This window comes from Anas acuta, chromosome 1 (genome assembly GCF_963932015.1).
Source record: "Anas acuta chromosome 1, bAnaAcu1.1, whole genome shotgun sequence".
Lineage (NCBI taxonomy): Eukaryota > Metazoa > Chordata > Aves > Anseriformes > Anatidae > Anas > Anas acuta.
Genome location: NC_088979.1, coordinates 149068581 through 149082671, shown reverse-complemented (window position 1 = coordinate 149082671; position 14091 = coordinate 149068581). Strand labels below are relative to the sequence as shown.

The following is a 14091-nucleotide window of genomic DNA, read 5'->3' as shown; positions in this document are numbered from 1 at the left end:
TGGACCTTCTCTTAAGCCATTAAAGCAAAGGGATTTTTCCTGTGTGCTTTACACAAGGTAAAATACACAGGTTCCTGAGCAGAGGACAATACAGCTCATTTTCACCCAGCCTGTAGTATATAAATTCCCCAAAGTCTTTACAGGTTCTGGCCATCCTGGACAGGTGACAGTATGTGTTAAGTAACTGCAGTAGTACATGAGCGGACCAAGTGTGTGTGGAAATATATGAGGCAAGTAGCTGGCTCATAATTCATGGATATTGTATGTTACCTGTTTTTTGGAACAATTACTGCATAAGCAGACGGGGTTACCGAAGTGCTCACTGGTGTGCGTCTGCTGATTTTGTGCAGTCACTGGGTGCGCCAGGACCGGGCGGGAAGTCAGCACAATGCCTCGAGATACATTATCGACTGTAAATGTGGCAGGAAATCATTAAAGATTTCCTTTGCTGTTCCCTGGGAAAAGGCTACCTCCAGGTTCCAGCAAATGCAGAGGACTCATACTGCCAGGGCTTGAGAAATCAAGAGAAAAATCACTCTAATAAGCTGATGTGTCAGCAGCTTCAGCAGAGAGCCCTCTGCTCCAGATGGCTCCTGTGCCCATGGATTCAGGGAGGTGATGGATAGCAATATATGGGGGTCATGAGTGAAGGGAATTTCTGTAGTTCTTTTACTCCAGCCAGGCTCACCCGATCCTCACTGAGGCTCTTGGGGGCTAAGAGATCTGTGGACGCAGACAGATCTGAATCCCTTGTCTCTAAAGCTTTATAAATCCCTATAGCCAAAATTAAGTAGCTCCAGGAAGGAGATTCACAGATGCCAAACTCTCTTGGACCACCTGGGAGAAGACAGTTTCCTACTGTGCAGAGGCAGTCAGAGACAAGAGGGCAAGCAGTGAGGGACACCACCCTGAGCAGGTTAAGACAAGGAGCCCTAGCATTTGTAGGGGCTCATTCAAAAAAATTGTTTTAATGGTGATACCAGGAATTCACTTGACTCATCTCACTTGATGTGTGGGGTAGCTTTGACTTTTGTTGTTGCAGATAGGTCTGTCTTGAAAAACATTCATGTTTAACCAAAAATATGCTTCTGTCTTTTCTTTTTTCTGCATCTCACAAACCAGCCTCCGGTCTACAAGACTTAAATGCTGTGTCAGCAGAGAAAAGGCCTTGGGGAATTACTATGGAAATCTCATTTCTGGGCTATGCCTACAGGTGCAAAATTAAAATATATGTATATATATAAAAAAAAAGTATCTGTACTAATTTTGTGAGATTATTTAACTGCTGAGGAACTTAGTGTTCTGGGTAAAAACAAAGTCGTCATACTATGGTCAAGGGAAAAGAGCCAGATAGTTACATTCCACAGTGTTCATTTTCTCACTGGAAAAGATGAGCAGAGTAACAGACCTTTCTTCTTTCTTTTTCTTTTTTTTTTTTTCCTTTTTTTTTTTTCTTTTTTTCTAAAAGGAAAAATTAGATGGTCAAAATTCCAGGTTTGAGTACCTGCAAAAATCCTACAAGTGAGCCTGAAAAGGCCAGTAGCCTGTGCACCTGGATCAAAGTCCAGTTTTAAATATAGGGAGCAACTGGAACAGAAGAGAATAGTTTGAAGGTTCCACTGAACTTGATCAAGATGTGTAGGAGGATTTTTCCACTACTTGTTTTCTACATGCTATTTCAATTTAGGATGTTTGTTTCTTAAATGTGGAGCCTTGCTAACAAGCCTGCCAAAGATGATACAACTTTCTATCCTGTTGGACCATTTTCTGGTTATTCCATAATAAGCATATTATGTGTGTTAGAAATAACACACACAATGTCAGAAATAAGCTGTCTCTCTTTTAAAAATTATCACTTATGGTCAGAATAGTTTTTCTTTCCCCATGGTGAAAAGAGTCATGGAAAAGGCTGTAAACATGTTGGAATTTCTTTCTCTTCTTATTTTTTTTTCCATTTCTTCTGAACTGTTAGCCCCTAAGCTATTGTAAGTTGGCCTTCTTTGACTGAAAAATGTTTTGGGATGGAAGAGAGGCCATGAAACATACTTCATTGCATCTGTCTGGCTGTACCAGTAGCATACCACATATAAACCAGTAGTCCTTTTTCTTCTTCCTCTCACTGTTGATTAATGTACTCATTGAAAGGGCCAGAAGAGTCTTCCTTATGTAAAACTCATGGTATGCATCTCACAAATGTGTCTTTGATTCTTTTTCCACAGGAGAAGAACGAAAACATAACTGAAAAACAAAGTCATATTCCTCCAGCAGGATTTCAAGGAGGAAAGCCTGCCGGCCTGGACAACAACGAAGTTCCCTACATACACACAGAAGCATTTCCCCAGGACTGGTGACACTGTTGTTCAGTCTTTCTCTTGCTAAGAGGGCTTCCACACAACTTTACAACAATGAATTTCCTCCGGAGACGTCTCTCAGACAGTAGTTTTGTGGCGAATTTGCCCAATGGCTACATGATGGACTTGCAGCGCCCTGACAACTCCACAAGCTCCCCAGTTTCTCCTGCCATGGAGAGAAAGCACCCACAGCCACCGCAGCCCTCACAGTCTTCCTCTACTGGCACCAGCATCTTCAGCTCCATCTCCAGTGCCATGAAGCAAACCACACAAGCAGCTGCGGGACTCATTGATCATTCAACAAGCCCCAGTCCACCTGTGGCTCCAAAACCCAAAATCCTCCTGGTGATTGATGACGCACACACAGAGTGGTAAGTCATCATAGTACTGCTGCGTTCAGCTCCACCATGTCTGGGGGATGAGAGAGATCTGGGAGGCTTAGGGCATCTGCATCTCAGGCACTTTCACACCTGGGTCACCAGATCTCACTCCAGTTTGGTATCGGTCTGATGACCTGCATACATGGCAGAGCAGGCTTTCTGCAGATCTTGACTGAAAAGGTGCTCGTTTGGCACTCATTGGCAAAAAAAGGTCTTGACAGTTGCAATGTACAAGCACACACAGAGCACTGTTGGCTCATCTGGCTTAGCTGAACTGGCATGTCGAGGCATGGTCCTAAGAGATTGGATTTGAAGGTGTTTTAATGACACGGACAGGGAGTTAAGCCTACTGTCTGTGCCAGTCCTAGAAACGAAAAGGGATGCTTCTCTCCACCTCTCTCTTTCTCGGTCTTTTTCCTGGATGTAAACTTATACATAAATTAACAAAAAATAACCCAAGGCTACTACTACCAGTAGTAATGACTGGAGATCATTGGCTGGTCAAAAGCCCTTCACCTGTTTGTCATAGTGGTTATGGTCAAAAGGCTCTCGGGCTCAGCTAAGTCTGCCTTTTTCTTTCAGGTCTTTGTTTACAAACAGAAGTTTGGAAGTTTGTTTTCTGTGATATTTGGCAGCAGAGGACCCTTTCCAAAGAGTAGGACAACTGAAGTATTCTGAAATGTTACAGAAGTGACTTACTGCTCGCAGTGTGCTTCCTTTCAAAGTCTGCTGGTTTAGAAAACTGGCAGAGAGACCTATTTTGGGGAAAATCCAGACCATGTTTTGAGGAGATGTTCATTGTTCTGTCTGCCAGCTTGTCTCAACACAGAAAAAAAAAAGGAAAGGGTAACACACGCAAGGGGACTGTACTGAAGACTTGGAAGTGAAAGAAGTTGGGTTACCAGGTCTTGGCCAAGGGAGATGATTTTATTACTTTTTTCATCCCACTCCACTCTTCAGGAAAGTGGTCACCTTTGGTCTTCTGTGCTTTCTGATTGATAGGGGGGACAAGGTGGGACCTGTCTCCCTGGGGATATCTTCACAAAGCAAGAGCCCTGTGCTCTGCTTTGCTTCCTTTGCTTCCCTAAAAGGGGCAGTGACTGAGCACAACCAGGTCAGGTTGCTTCAGCCAGCTTCAAGTAGGCAGGGGAAACAGCAGGGGTTTTCTCGAAGGAAAAACAACTTTTTAACTGTGGAAAAGTCCCTGATAAGGTGGTCTTTGTATCAAAAGTTTCAGTAGACTGTCGTCTTTTAGCACTGTAGCAGTGTGTTAATGCAAGGTTGCTCAGCTGGCAACACCACTCTGGTTCAATCCTGACCTCTCCTTCCTGGGTGCACCTGTAAGTCTCCCAGCAGGTTCACGGATCTCCATCTCTGCTTCGTTTTTTGCAGTTCCCTGAAGATGCTGCCAGGTGGCAGTCCCTTAACGTAGCATCCTCCAGCTGGGGATGGGAGTGCCTCTAATGCACGAGTCAAGCATCTGGAGCTTAGCCGGCGCTGCTTAGTCCAAACACTGTAATCAGAGAGGAAAGCCCTAGTTCGAAGGCCAATAAGTTTTTTTCCTTGAGATTAATGGTGCTGAAGGTAGTCCAGGCAGGGAAGAGAATGGGGAGGGGTTGGACTTTTGTTGCAATGTTTTCATGGTTTAAAACACACACTGCATTCAAATCCCTGACTTTATATCTCCCAGCTGCTGGTCTGTCATGCAGACTTTGTGCTCTGCAAACTGCAGAACCCAAGGAGCAGCAGCTGGGAGTTATAAAGAGGAGGTAAGGCTACCCGTGCTGTCTTCACTCCTCTGCTTGTGTGTAAGCACTCTGTGCATCCTCCTGTCTTGGCTATACCTCTGTTGTCTGTAACTCAACAGTTTCTACAAATGATGGAGGACGCTTTTCATGATGGAGGACTCCTCCCAGCAATCTGCATCTATGCAGGCCTACAGATATCAAATAATGCTGCTGGCAAAGGCTCACTGCTTTCACTATGTGTCTAAGGCTGTGAGGACACTGATCAAAATCTGGGTATGCATTTACCACAGTGTCATGAAAACTGAGGAAATAATATTACAAACCCTTGTCCTCCATGACTCTTTGTACCATGGGTAGAAATTCATGCTTAGCCTAGAGAGTTTCCCAGCCTAAAGGTACCATAGTATTTTCTGAGAGAGTACAAGTGCAACCACTCCAGTAGGCCAGGAGTGCTACTCGCAGCTGATCTCACATCTCCAGGAAATTCAGTGAGGCCTTGACAGCAACACTGGAGAACAGTGCCTCTGCAGATTTTTATTATTGGTAACGCACTTCCAGGCAATGCCAGTTATCTTCTTGGTCTCAGCCAGGGTGTTAGGTGAGCTCAAGCTGACCAGCCTGAGGTCAATGGCAGCAACATTTGCCTTATGCACATCTAAAGAAGCTGGTAATCTGGAGATTCTGGTTGTCCAGCCCTCATCATGTACAGAAACAACCCCAGATTTTGAAACGTGGACAACAACCTATTGTTATTTCTATGCTGGTGATTTGGGGTTTGGAAGAAGCATCATGTCTGCAATGCATTTCTCTTCAACCCACTCTGGTTCTTGCTTCTTCTGAAACCAAATTTGGTTTTCAAGAAAGGGTCATTTCCTTTTCTTTTTGAACTAGTTAACTCAACTAGAAAAGATCCCCAAGAAATAACTACTAAAGAGCTACCCTTATTTTAAGGGGATGGGGCTTCCTCCCCCATAGCAAGTTACACAGGGTTTACAACAAGGACTAGCTTGCTCACAGACAGGAAGAATGAGAGACGATGGAATCTGCCATTTGATTTATCTTCTCTAAATGAAAACACTTTCTCATAATTGGAGACTGCAGCATTATTGCCAAGCCAGACATTAATTTATCATCACTGTTTGTATTACAGCAGAGACAAAGAGCTGCAATTATGGATTGGGACGAGGTGTTTCACAAGTGCATGACGAAATGATCTAACAACCAAAATAGGCATGTACATGTTGAAGGCACTTTAAAGTGACAAATGGCAATCCTATCTATTTTTAAGGAGCTACTCTGTCTCTGATGGCACAGAATAGCACTCTACTTATCTTGGAGACATAGAGGAAGTGAAAAACACCCATGGGAATCCATGCTCTGTCTTCCTCTATAAAATCCTTGCCACTCCTGACATGTAGTATGCTCTGGTTTATTCCAAAGACAAAGTACTATAAAAATAATGTGAACTCCACAGAATACAATCAGCTGCTTTCTGCATTAGCAGCAGTAAAAGAAAGGTACATTCTATTAAAAGCGAGGGAACTCACCCAGCTTTCTGCTAAAGTGGCAATGTTTTGACAAATTTTCCATCTTACTCCAAGACCCTGCTCTAGCACATTGCAAGGAAGCACACAGTTAATCTACCACATGCAGGATGTACACAAGAGGAAAGCACTATCTGTATGGCTCCCTCATGCTCTTGGCTTTGACAGAGAGCTCTCAGAGACACCACAGAAGTGACTGTATCCACACATTGACATGCTAAGGAAAAGCTCTGTTTCTCTTCAGTGATTAATGGTGCACTCCTCAGACAGGTATCTCCACACAGAGAATGAGGGAGCTCCTTGTGGGCCAGGCAAGCAGTATCTGTGCCTTGGGCAACTTCTGAAAATGCATCCACAACCCACCGACAGCAGCTGCCAGAAAAAGGGAGCTCAGACATGAATACATACACGCATGTGCACACACGTGCATGCAAACACACAGCTAAAGGGAGTGAGGCCATGAGAAAAGGGGATGGCAGGACTCCATGTAACAGCAGAAGGGCCAACTCTGGCAGCCTGACCTCAGCCAGGAGAACAACATCCCACCTCTGGCAACTTCTTCGCCCAAAGCTCTGTTAAGTAAAATCATGCTCTTACTGGACTGAATGTCTCAGCAGATCAAGCAGGATTTAGAATTGTGAATTGTTAACGCACCTCCTCTGTGAAAGCGCTCAGCTTCTGAGCCTAATGCTTCATATTTAAACAGCTTATTTGGGAAGTGATCAAGCACAGCTAAGGTTCCCATTAACAACATATGCTAAAAACATTGCTTTTTGGACCAGACAGCATAACAAAGTTGTTCTTGTTGCATTTGTTAGATATATTTGTTGCACTTGTGAAATATCTCGTGACAATTTTCAAAGCCGTTGGCATGTGTTGCCTGAATTTCAGGCTTTTTCAATTGTTGACAGTGGTTATGCTGTCTTGCACAAAAGGCATGTGCCCTGTGTGAGGCAGCTCTATAGGCTAGGATTGCGCCATATGTCACCAAGAGAAAAAGACTGAGAATATTTTAAGAGACAAAAATTGTATTTTTTTTTCCCATTTAATTTACAGCCAGATCTGCCTGAACATATTGTCTCCAAAAATTTAAAAATTATGGAAGAGAAAAACTATGATTAACACTGAATGAAATCCTCTTAATGCATCTGAAATGGCTCTTTGTATAATAATAATGTCATGGTTCAGGTCTAATTATGGGCTGACCTGACAGGATTACTGTTTTTCACTGGACGGAGGAGATTATCAACCCTTTTTATTAAAATAAAGCTATTTTTACTTCTGATAGTATATGATGTATTGAGCCTTAAATATGTAATTTGTCCAAAAATATAGCAGGTCAAATAATAACAGTCTAATACAGAATTTTAGTAATTTGGGACTTTCTAAGCCCTATTTTTTTTTCAAGAAATGGCTTTTCAAAAGTATTCCACGAATGTCATCATGAGTCATTTCATGCTTTCAGTAGGCTAAAGATGATATACGAAAGCTCACGTTCAGAGAAATATTTCTGTACTTAACTCACTGAAATATAATGGCAAGTTATGGACTAGCTTTTCAATTTGGACTTCATTACTATTTATTATTATTATTATTATTCAGAGTTGATACTTCAAGCTTGATCTCAGGAATTTGCTGGTTAAATTACAAAGCTTTGTCTGTATTTCCTGGTAAGAAACCCACAGTCAAATAATATTGTGGTAACTGACTATAATTATGAATTTGCCTTTATTATACAAGGATAACCTTCTAAAGCTTCATAAGTTCTGTGCAACTATGCCGATATAATTTGCAAAAATTTACAAGTGAAATTTATGTTTTCACAAATCTGGATAAAAGCCTTACATTTTCATTATTTATCCATAGATACCCAGAACTCAATATTACTGTTCCTATAATCTATGCCAAGTGTGACTTGAGGGCTGAGCTCCATTTCAGGGAAAGCAGAGGCATGCTTGTGTTCAATAGTGTGTGTGTCTGTAAGAGTATGTATGTGTACTTGGAAGCAGCATGAAGATTTTCAAAATTAGACATATTCCCTAGCATACAGGCATAGGGGTGAGAAGGAGGTAAGCCTGTCAGAGGTATTCAATAAATCACATTTATCACATCGCTTTTCAATCTGTTTTAGGTATATCACCATCATGTCTGCCTGTATTTTCGTCCTGCATATGTAAAGCAACTTGGGATCTAGTCCTCCTGCGTGAAAGGTGATACAGAAATGTAAAGGATTAGTATCATTACAAAAATAGACACAAGGAATATGGAAAACATTCCCCACCAGGTTATAAATATGCTAATGCAAGTCAAATCTGGGACCTTAATTGCTTTACCAGAGTTCCTATAAATGCATAGAATTTAACTTCAGAATGTCCTGCCTAGTCCCGTACATATTTAAAAAAAAAAAAAAAAAAAAGCTCAGATGTGTTTCTCAAGGCTTGTGAGCCAGATTTCTTCTGCTTGAAAGCCAGCAGCCCTACCTCAGCTTTGGTGTGAGCTAGCCTGCTCCCCCCACTCCTAAAGTTCAGAGAGGTCAGAAGTGGGCTTCCATTCCAAGGAGGAACCGGGACAAAGCATTGCACAATCCTCAGCAAAATGACACCCCTCGCAAACAGCTCCAGGCCCTACCCTCTAGATTTAGCAGCATGGAAGTGTGCCAGCAATGTACTATTTTGAATAATATGCAAAATAAACTTGCTGCCTCGTGTTGTGCTTAAAGCACGCCTCCCCCTTCCCCAGCTCTTTGTGGCCAGGAGGAATGTGACCGCAGTGCCGGCCCTTCAGAGGGTAGCCTGGGGGGGATCGGACCTACAGCGAAGTGTCCTTCCTATCCCGACGGCTGGAAGAAATACAAAAAGCCGTGCCCAAAAGCCTTACACTCACTTGTGTTTCTTCTCTTGGGTAGCTGCGTTGATTACCCCTGTTTCGTGAGCAGGAGGTGGCACAGGAAGATGCTGGGGGGCCAGCATTATGTGGGACTCTGCGGTTCCCTGAATAGGAAGAATGCCCTGAATTGTGGTGTCTGCGGTCATCATTAAAAGTCCTGGTGGTTTGCCAGCCCAGGTCTCCCCCAAAAGCAGGCTTTTGGTTCTGTTTGTCAACTTCTCGCCCTGAGAGAAAGGGAGGACTCACAAAAGAAACCTTAAAAAGCCATTCTCCCTTCCTGCCCCCAAACTTCCCTTTCTGTGGGTGTTCAAGCCAAGAAAACGCTTCCAGCCCTGTAGGGTGGGACCTGGGGCCTCGTAAGAAACCTCTCCATGAGGACTTCCTTTGTCCAAAAAAGAGCCAACCCTACACCATCATCACAGCCTGATACAAATCTCTTCAGGAGCAGGCACGGAGGCGTTTCTTCCCTTCGTGTGATCCCATAACTAAGAATGCCTCGGGGGTTGTTTTACAGTAACCAGAGCAGGCTGGGCTTGTGGTTGTTCCGAGAAGGTAACAGAGGACGTCTGTTCCCACTAACTCGCCATCTGACCTCGGGCGCCAAGGACGTACCTGCTGAGCTGGCTTTTGGCTAGGTGGCTCCAGCAGCCCTGGCGGTGACAGCAGGGAGAGCAAGTTAATGTCACCCCAGGGTATAGCAGCACTGCATCCCGGGCTGGTACTGAAACATCCGTGGAGCTCCTGGCAAAGTATCAATGTATTTAGGAGCCCAAAATATAGACGTGCCTCTTGGTCCTCCCCTTCCCACCTGTAAAATGGGGGTCCCCTTTCCTTCTCTGATCTTGCCTCTGGGCTATTTAACCTCTAGTTCAGACCTTGTTGTCTGAGATGTTGAAACACACATCCATCATGTTTATCCATCATTTTTAACAAGCTGAACAACCCTCCTTAGTGTTTATTAGGTACTCCTACGAAACAAAAATTAGCTACCAACCAGTCCATCCCACACCTGATCAGTGTGTAAAGGTCTCTGGGCTGCAACAGATGTAGATAAGAGCTCAAGAAACTTACAGACCACAGCACTCGTGGAGTGATTTTTTCTCTTCCCTATGCCCTAGGCAGTCAGGACTTGACCACCTCAAAAGTCCTTCCTGTTTGCAGCTGGGAATTGCAAAACTGGGGATAAGTGGTGAAGGGGTTGAGGGCTGGGCCCTGAAAGGAAAACCTCCCTTGTTTTTACCCCTGAAGAAAAAAGGGCACAAATGCATCTCGTCTTCCTCCTCCCCTCCCCACTGCCTTTACAGCCTGTTGGGGGCTGGGGTGGTCGGGGCATTCCAGCGGCTGCTGGCCAGTATCCTGGAAACTGCCTCCTTTTTCCCAGTCCCAGCCCCTTTTATGAAGGAGACAATGCGGACATACAGTGAGTGCCTTGTGCATCACTTGGGCCCCAGGCCCTTTGACACGGGGATTTGGTACAGTGGCCAACCCCCCGCCCTCCCTCCGTGAGGTGCCCCCACACCCAATTCCAAGGGTTTTAGCCTGGCCTTTCCTAGGCTGGTCCAGAAAGAAATGACGTGCCTTGTTTTCCCATGGGGCTCGAGAGAAATATTTGTGATACAATTCCAAGGCAAATAATTCAGATAATCCCATAATTTACCCACTGATCCTTTGTGGTTTATTTACTGATGTCTTTTCCCCAGCACTCCTCTCCCTCTTTCTTCCACCCACTCCCTTGAGCTCCAGGTGAGAAGCAGTCTCCATCCAAAGAGTGGCTTTTCTTTCTTTGCTGTTTGTGTTTTGTTCCAGAGACACAAACTCAGAGGATTCAGAGGAATTTGCTATCACAATATTTCTTGGCATGCTTGCCGTGACTCCGAGCCTGGGGAGCAGGAACAAACCCACTCCTGAGTTTGTAGCTCAAGGCTTCTGTCACACAGTGATGCCCCAGAAGGTGCCTGGGCTGATTCACATCACAGGGACTTGGGGCTCAGATGTAATGCTTATTTACTCATCTCGTTACTCCAAGACTTGCTACCAGCAATTGCAATGACATTTGTTACATCAGCTCCGTTGCAGTCTCTTATAGGATGCTTTGAGCTATATTTTCTTGATCTCTTCCTATCCTCAAAAATTAGTTAATGCAGAAACCAGTTTATAGGATACCCTGAGGAAGTCCCATGAATTTAATACAAGATACCAGCCTGTCTTCAAAGCTGTGTAATGTGTTATAACCTCTGTTTCACCAAGCTAACAGAGCTGTGGGAATAGCTGGAAGCTCCTGTTCCACACAGAGGGGTTGCTGCTCTCATGCTGTGTTTCCAGGTTGGCCCCGGCTCACATACCCATAACTTTACCTCCCCTGGGTCTGGGGACACACAAGGCTTTGGTGGGGACATGGTGCCATCTGAGGGACCGAATCCCTGTGTCTGCAGACTACAGGCATGGAGCACATGGATTTTTGCAGCCTTCTCATGGCTGCAGTATGGGTTACCCTGCTCACAGAGTTACACCAGAGGGATAAAATTCACTGCTGGTATTCAGGTGCCTTACAGATCTGATTGCAGCTTTGCATCAGCGCTCACATCCCTTGTTCAGAAGGATGCCTCACAGATACCTAAGCCAATAATGTTATACAAGGATTTTCTATAAATTCTGTCTTATGTAGGTAATTCCAGGTGAATTGATAATAACCATCAGGTGTCTTTTTTCCCTGCTACTATTCAGGATATACTCTGTGTCTGGCTGAAAAATCACCCATATGCTTCCTCTAGCCATGGTCGCTGAGGCAGACTGGGGACTGTTTCATGGCAGCTCTGGAAAACAAGCTTTTTATTCTTTCTGAATTACTTCATAAGTAGAGGCATCAGGTTTCCTGTGGCCCTGTAACCACGTCAGGGCTGAGGCAGAAAGCAGAAGTTGTGCTTGTCTGGTGCCCTTGCACCCTCAAAACCTATCCCTTTCCAGGGTGTGCAGCTTCCTCGTTGCAAGGAGAGAGGGGTTCAAGGAAAGGTCTTCCCCTGGAGGCCAGGGCAGACCTTTGGCTGTTTATTATGGTGCTTCCTCTCTCCCAGCTGGTGTGGCCACATTTAAACACAATTCCTAGCGCTGCCAATCCCACCCAAGAACTTTTCTTGAGCGTGGCCCTGCATTTTTCATCAATCACAACATGTTTACATGCTAATTTGCTGAGATCACAGCAACCGCACCACCCCATCTACACCCTGCATTGCCAAATTATAACACTGCTGTGCCAGCTTCAACGTCTGATGTGCTTTAAAACAAAGAGCACTGCAGGCTGCCCAGGAGAGGAGTGGGCTTGTGTGGCTGGTGCCTTGCCTGGTGTCCCGAGCTGGGGGTGCTGCAGGGCAGCTCCCATCCTGGGTGATGAGCTGCTCCTCCTGTTGCTGGTGGTTGGCTGTGGATGAGGTAAATGGGAGCACTCTGAGGCTTCTTAGAAAGGATTTGAGCTGGTCTTGTGGGAGAGATTCACAGCTGCATTACAAGCTGCCTAGAAAACCCCACAGCAAGTCACATTCCTGGGAATAGGTCTGGAGGAGCCCACCACCTAGAAGCTCAGGTTGATTTGGGGGAGAGAGCATTCTCAGATGTCTCTCCTGCAAAAAAATGCCCGTCTTTCCCCTGCATGCCCATCAGAGCAATGTGTTATTTCTTCCCTCCATCCATTGTGTGCTGTACTCTTGTAGGTAGGGATCAGAAGCCATTTCATGTGTTGTGCAGTACTGACCAAAAGATATTCCCCCTTGCCATGGAGGCATCATGATGTTTCCACAGCATCAGCAATGATTCCAGTTTAATTTCAAGGAGTCCAGGGTGAGGCTAAAGCCATTTTTCATTTCAGCATGATAGCCTCCACTGCCCAGGGGCTCCGGAACACCAGGTGCGAATTGAAAACATCACTCCATCCGTTTCAGAGATGTTTTCAGAAAGAAGTGTTTCATTCTTACCCTGGGCTGTGTCAAAACGATGGGCTGACCAAAATATTTGCTGCAAATTGCTTAGCACCTGTAATCTTCAGGGACGCTCAGAGCAGGTTAATCCTCCTGGGGGCTGTCTTTCAAAGAATGTGACATATTGTGCTGTTAAAAGAAAGTTACCTGAGACATGGGATGAGACAACCTGCATGGAAGGAGGGATAAGGAGAGGTCACGCAGCATCTAACTTGAGGATGTCGCCCCAATGAATCCTCATGCTGGATGTGCCCTCTGTGTGCCTACCCATGAGCAAAGCCAGTGTTGTGGAGATGAGAGGGAGGATTTTTTAACTGTGTTGAGGGTAATTTCCTAGACTAGGCAGTGGAAGCCTCTTTTGCTCCATCTGTACCGGGCTGAAGACCATGGCTAATCACACTTCATTACAAGCTGAAGCAAAGCAGCACCAAGGAGTCTGCAACCAGCTGGTCAGCAAAGCAGAGAGGCCATAGAGGGAGGAAGTGTGTTTCATAAATGTGGGTAAGGAGTATATATTACGAGTGTGCTGGGAATAAAAACAAGCTTGTACCAGTGAGTAGCACGCCTCAAATTTCAGACCAGTTCCTGTGGGCCCACTTAAAGCTTATTCCAGTTTTTGAGAAGTTGCTGGTTCCAGCAATATCCTTCATGCTTAGGAGCAAGGAATGTTGCCAGACTCAGCCATACCTCCAGAAACACAGCAGAATTATTAAGCACATTTAGCATTCCTGTTTATCGTTAGAGGCGTGATGTCTCAGCCTGTCTGTTGAGTTGCTTTTTTTTCATGCAATATGTAAAGTCAAAAGAGGGGGAAAAGTGGCTGGAGTTCTGCTTGTCGTACTGGACAGGAGTTGTTTGAGCCATTTAGTCTTGGTCACACCTGGCTGTTACAGCATCCCTCACCAACATCCACACAGAGGTCTTATTAGCACCACGCTGATGGATGGGCTGTCTGGGAAGGGAAGCATGATACAGCCCACAGATGCCCTCATTACAGCCAAGCAGAAAACTTATGACATTTTTTTTTTGTATTTTTTCCTAATAAAGTAAAACCTTTTGACTTGGTTTGAGCCAGGATCAAAAAAACAAAGCAACTTTTTTATTTACATTTCACATCGCTGGAGGAGGGGAGAATTCAGCTGAAAACTAGTGTGTTTCAGCCATGGGGAAAATTGCCTTCCTACTGTCTCTCCTTTTTTATTGGAACAAATAGA

General features: G+C 44.7%; 1 protein-coding gene across 2 annotated transcripts in view; it reads left to right on the top strand.

Moving 5' to 3' along the window:
• Positions 1-14091, top strand: part of SYN3 (synapsin III) — a 190697-nt gene that overhangs the window by 18107 nt on the left and 158499 nt on the right. For both annotated transcript variants that reach the window (XR_011090638.1, XM_068664884.1), the window contains exon 2: positions 2220-2722. Coding sequence is in view for 1 of the 2 variants with exons in the window: in XM_068664884.1 (XP_068520985.1) it covers positions 2406-2722 (317 nt within the window). In the remaining variant the exon portion in view is untranslated. The remainder of the gene's footprint in view (positions 1-2219; positions 2723-14091) is intronic.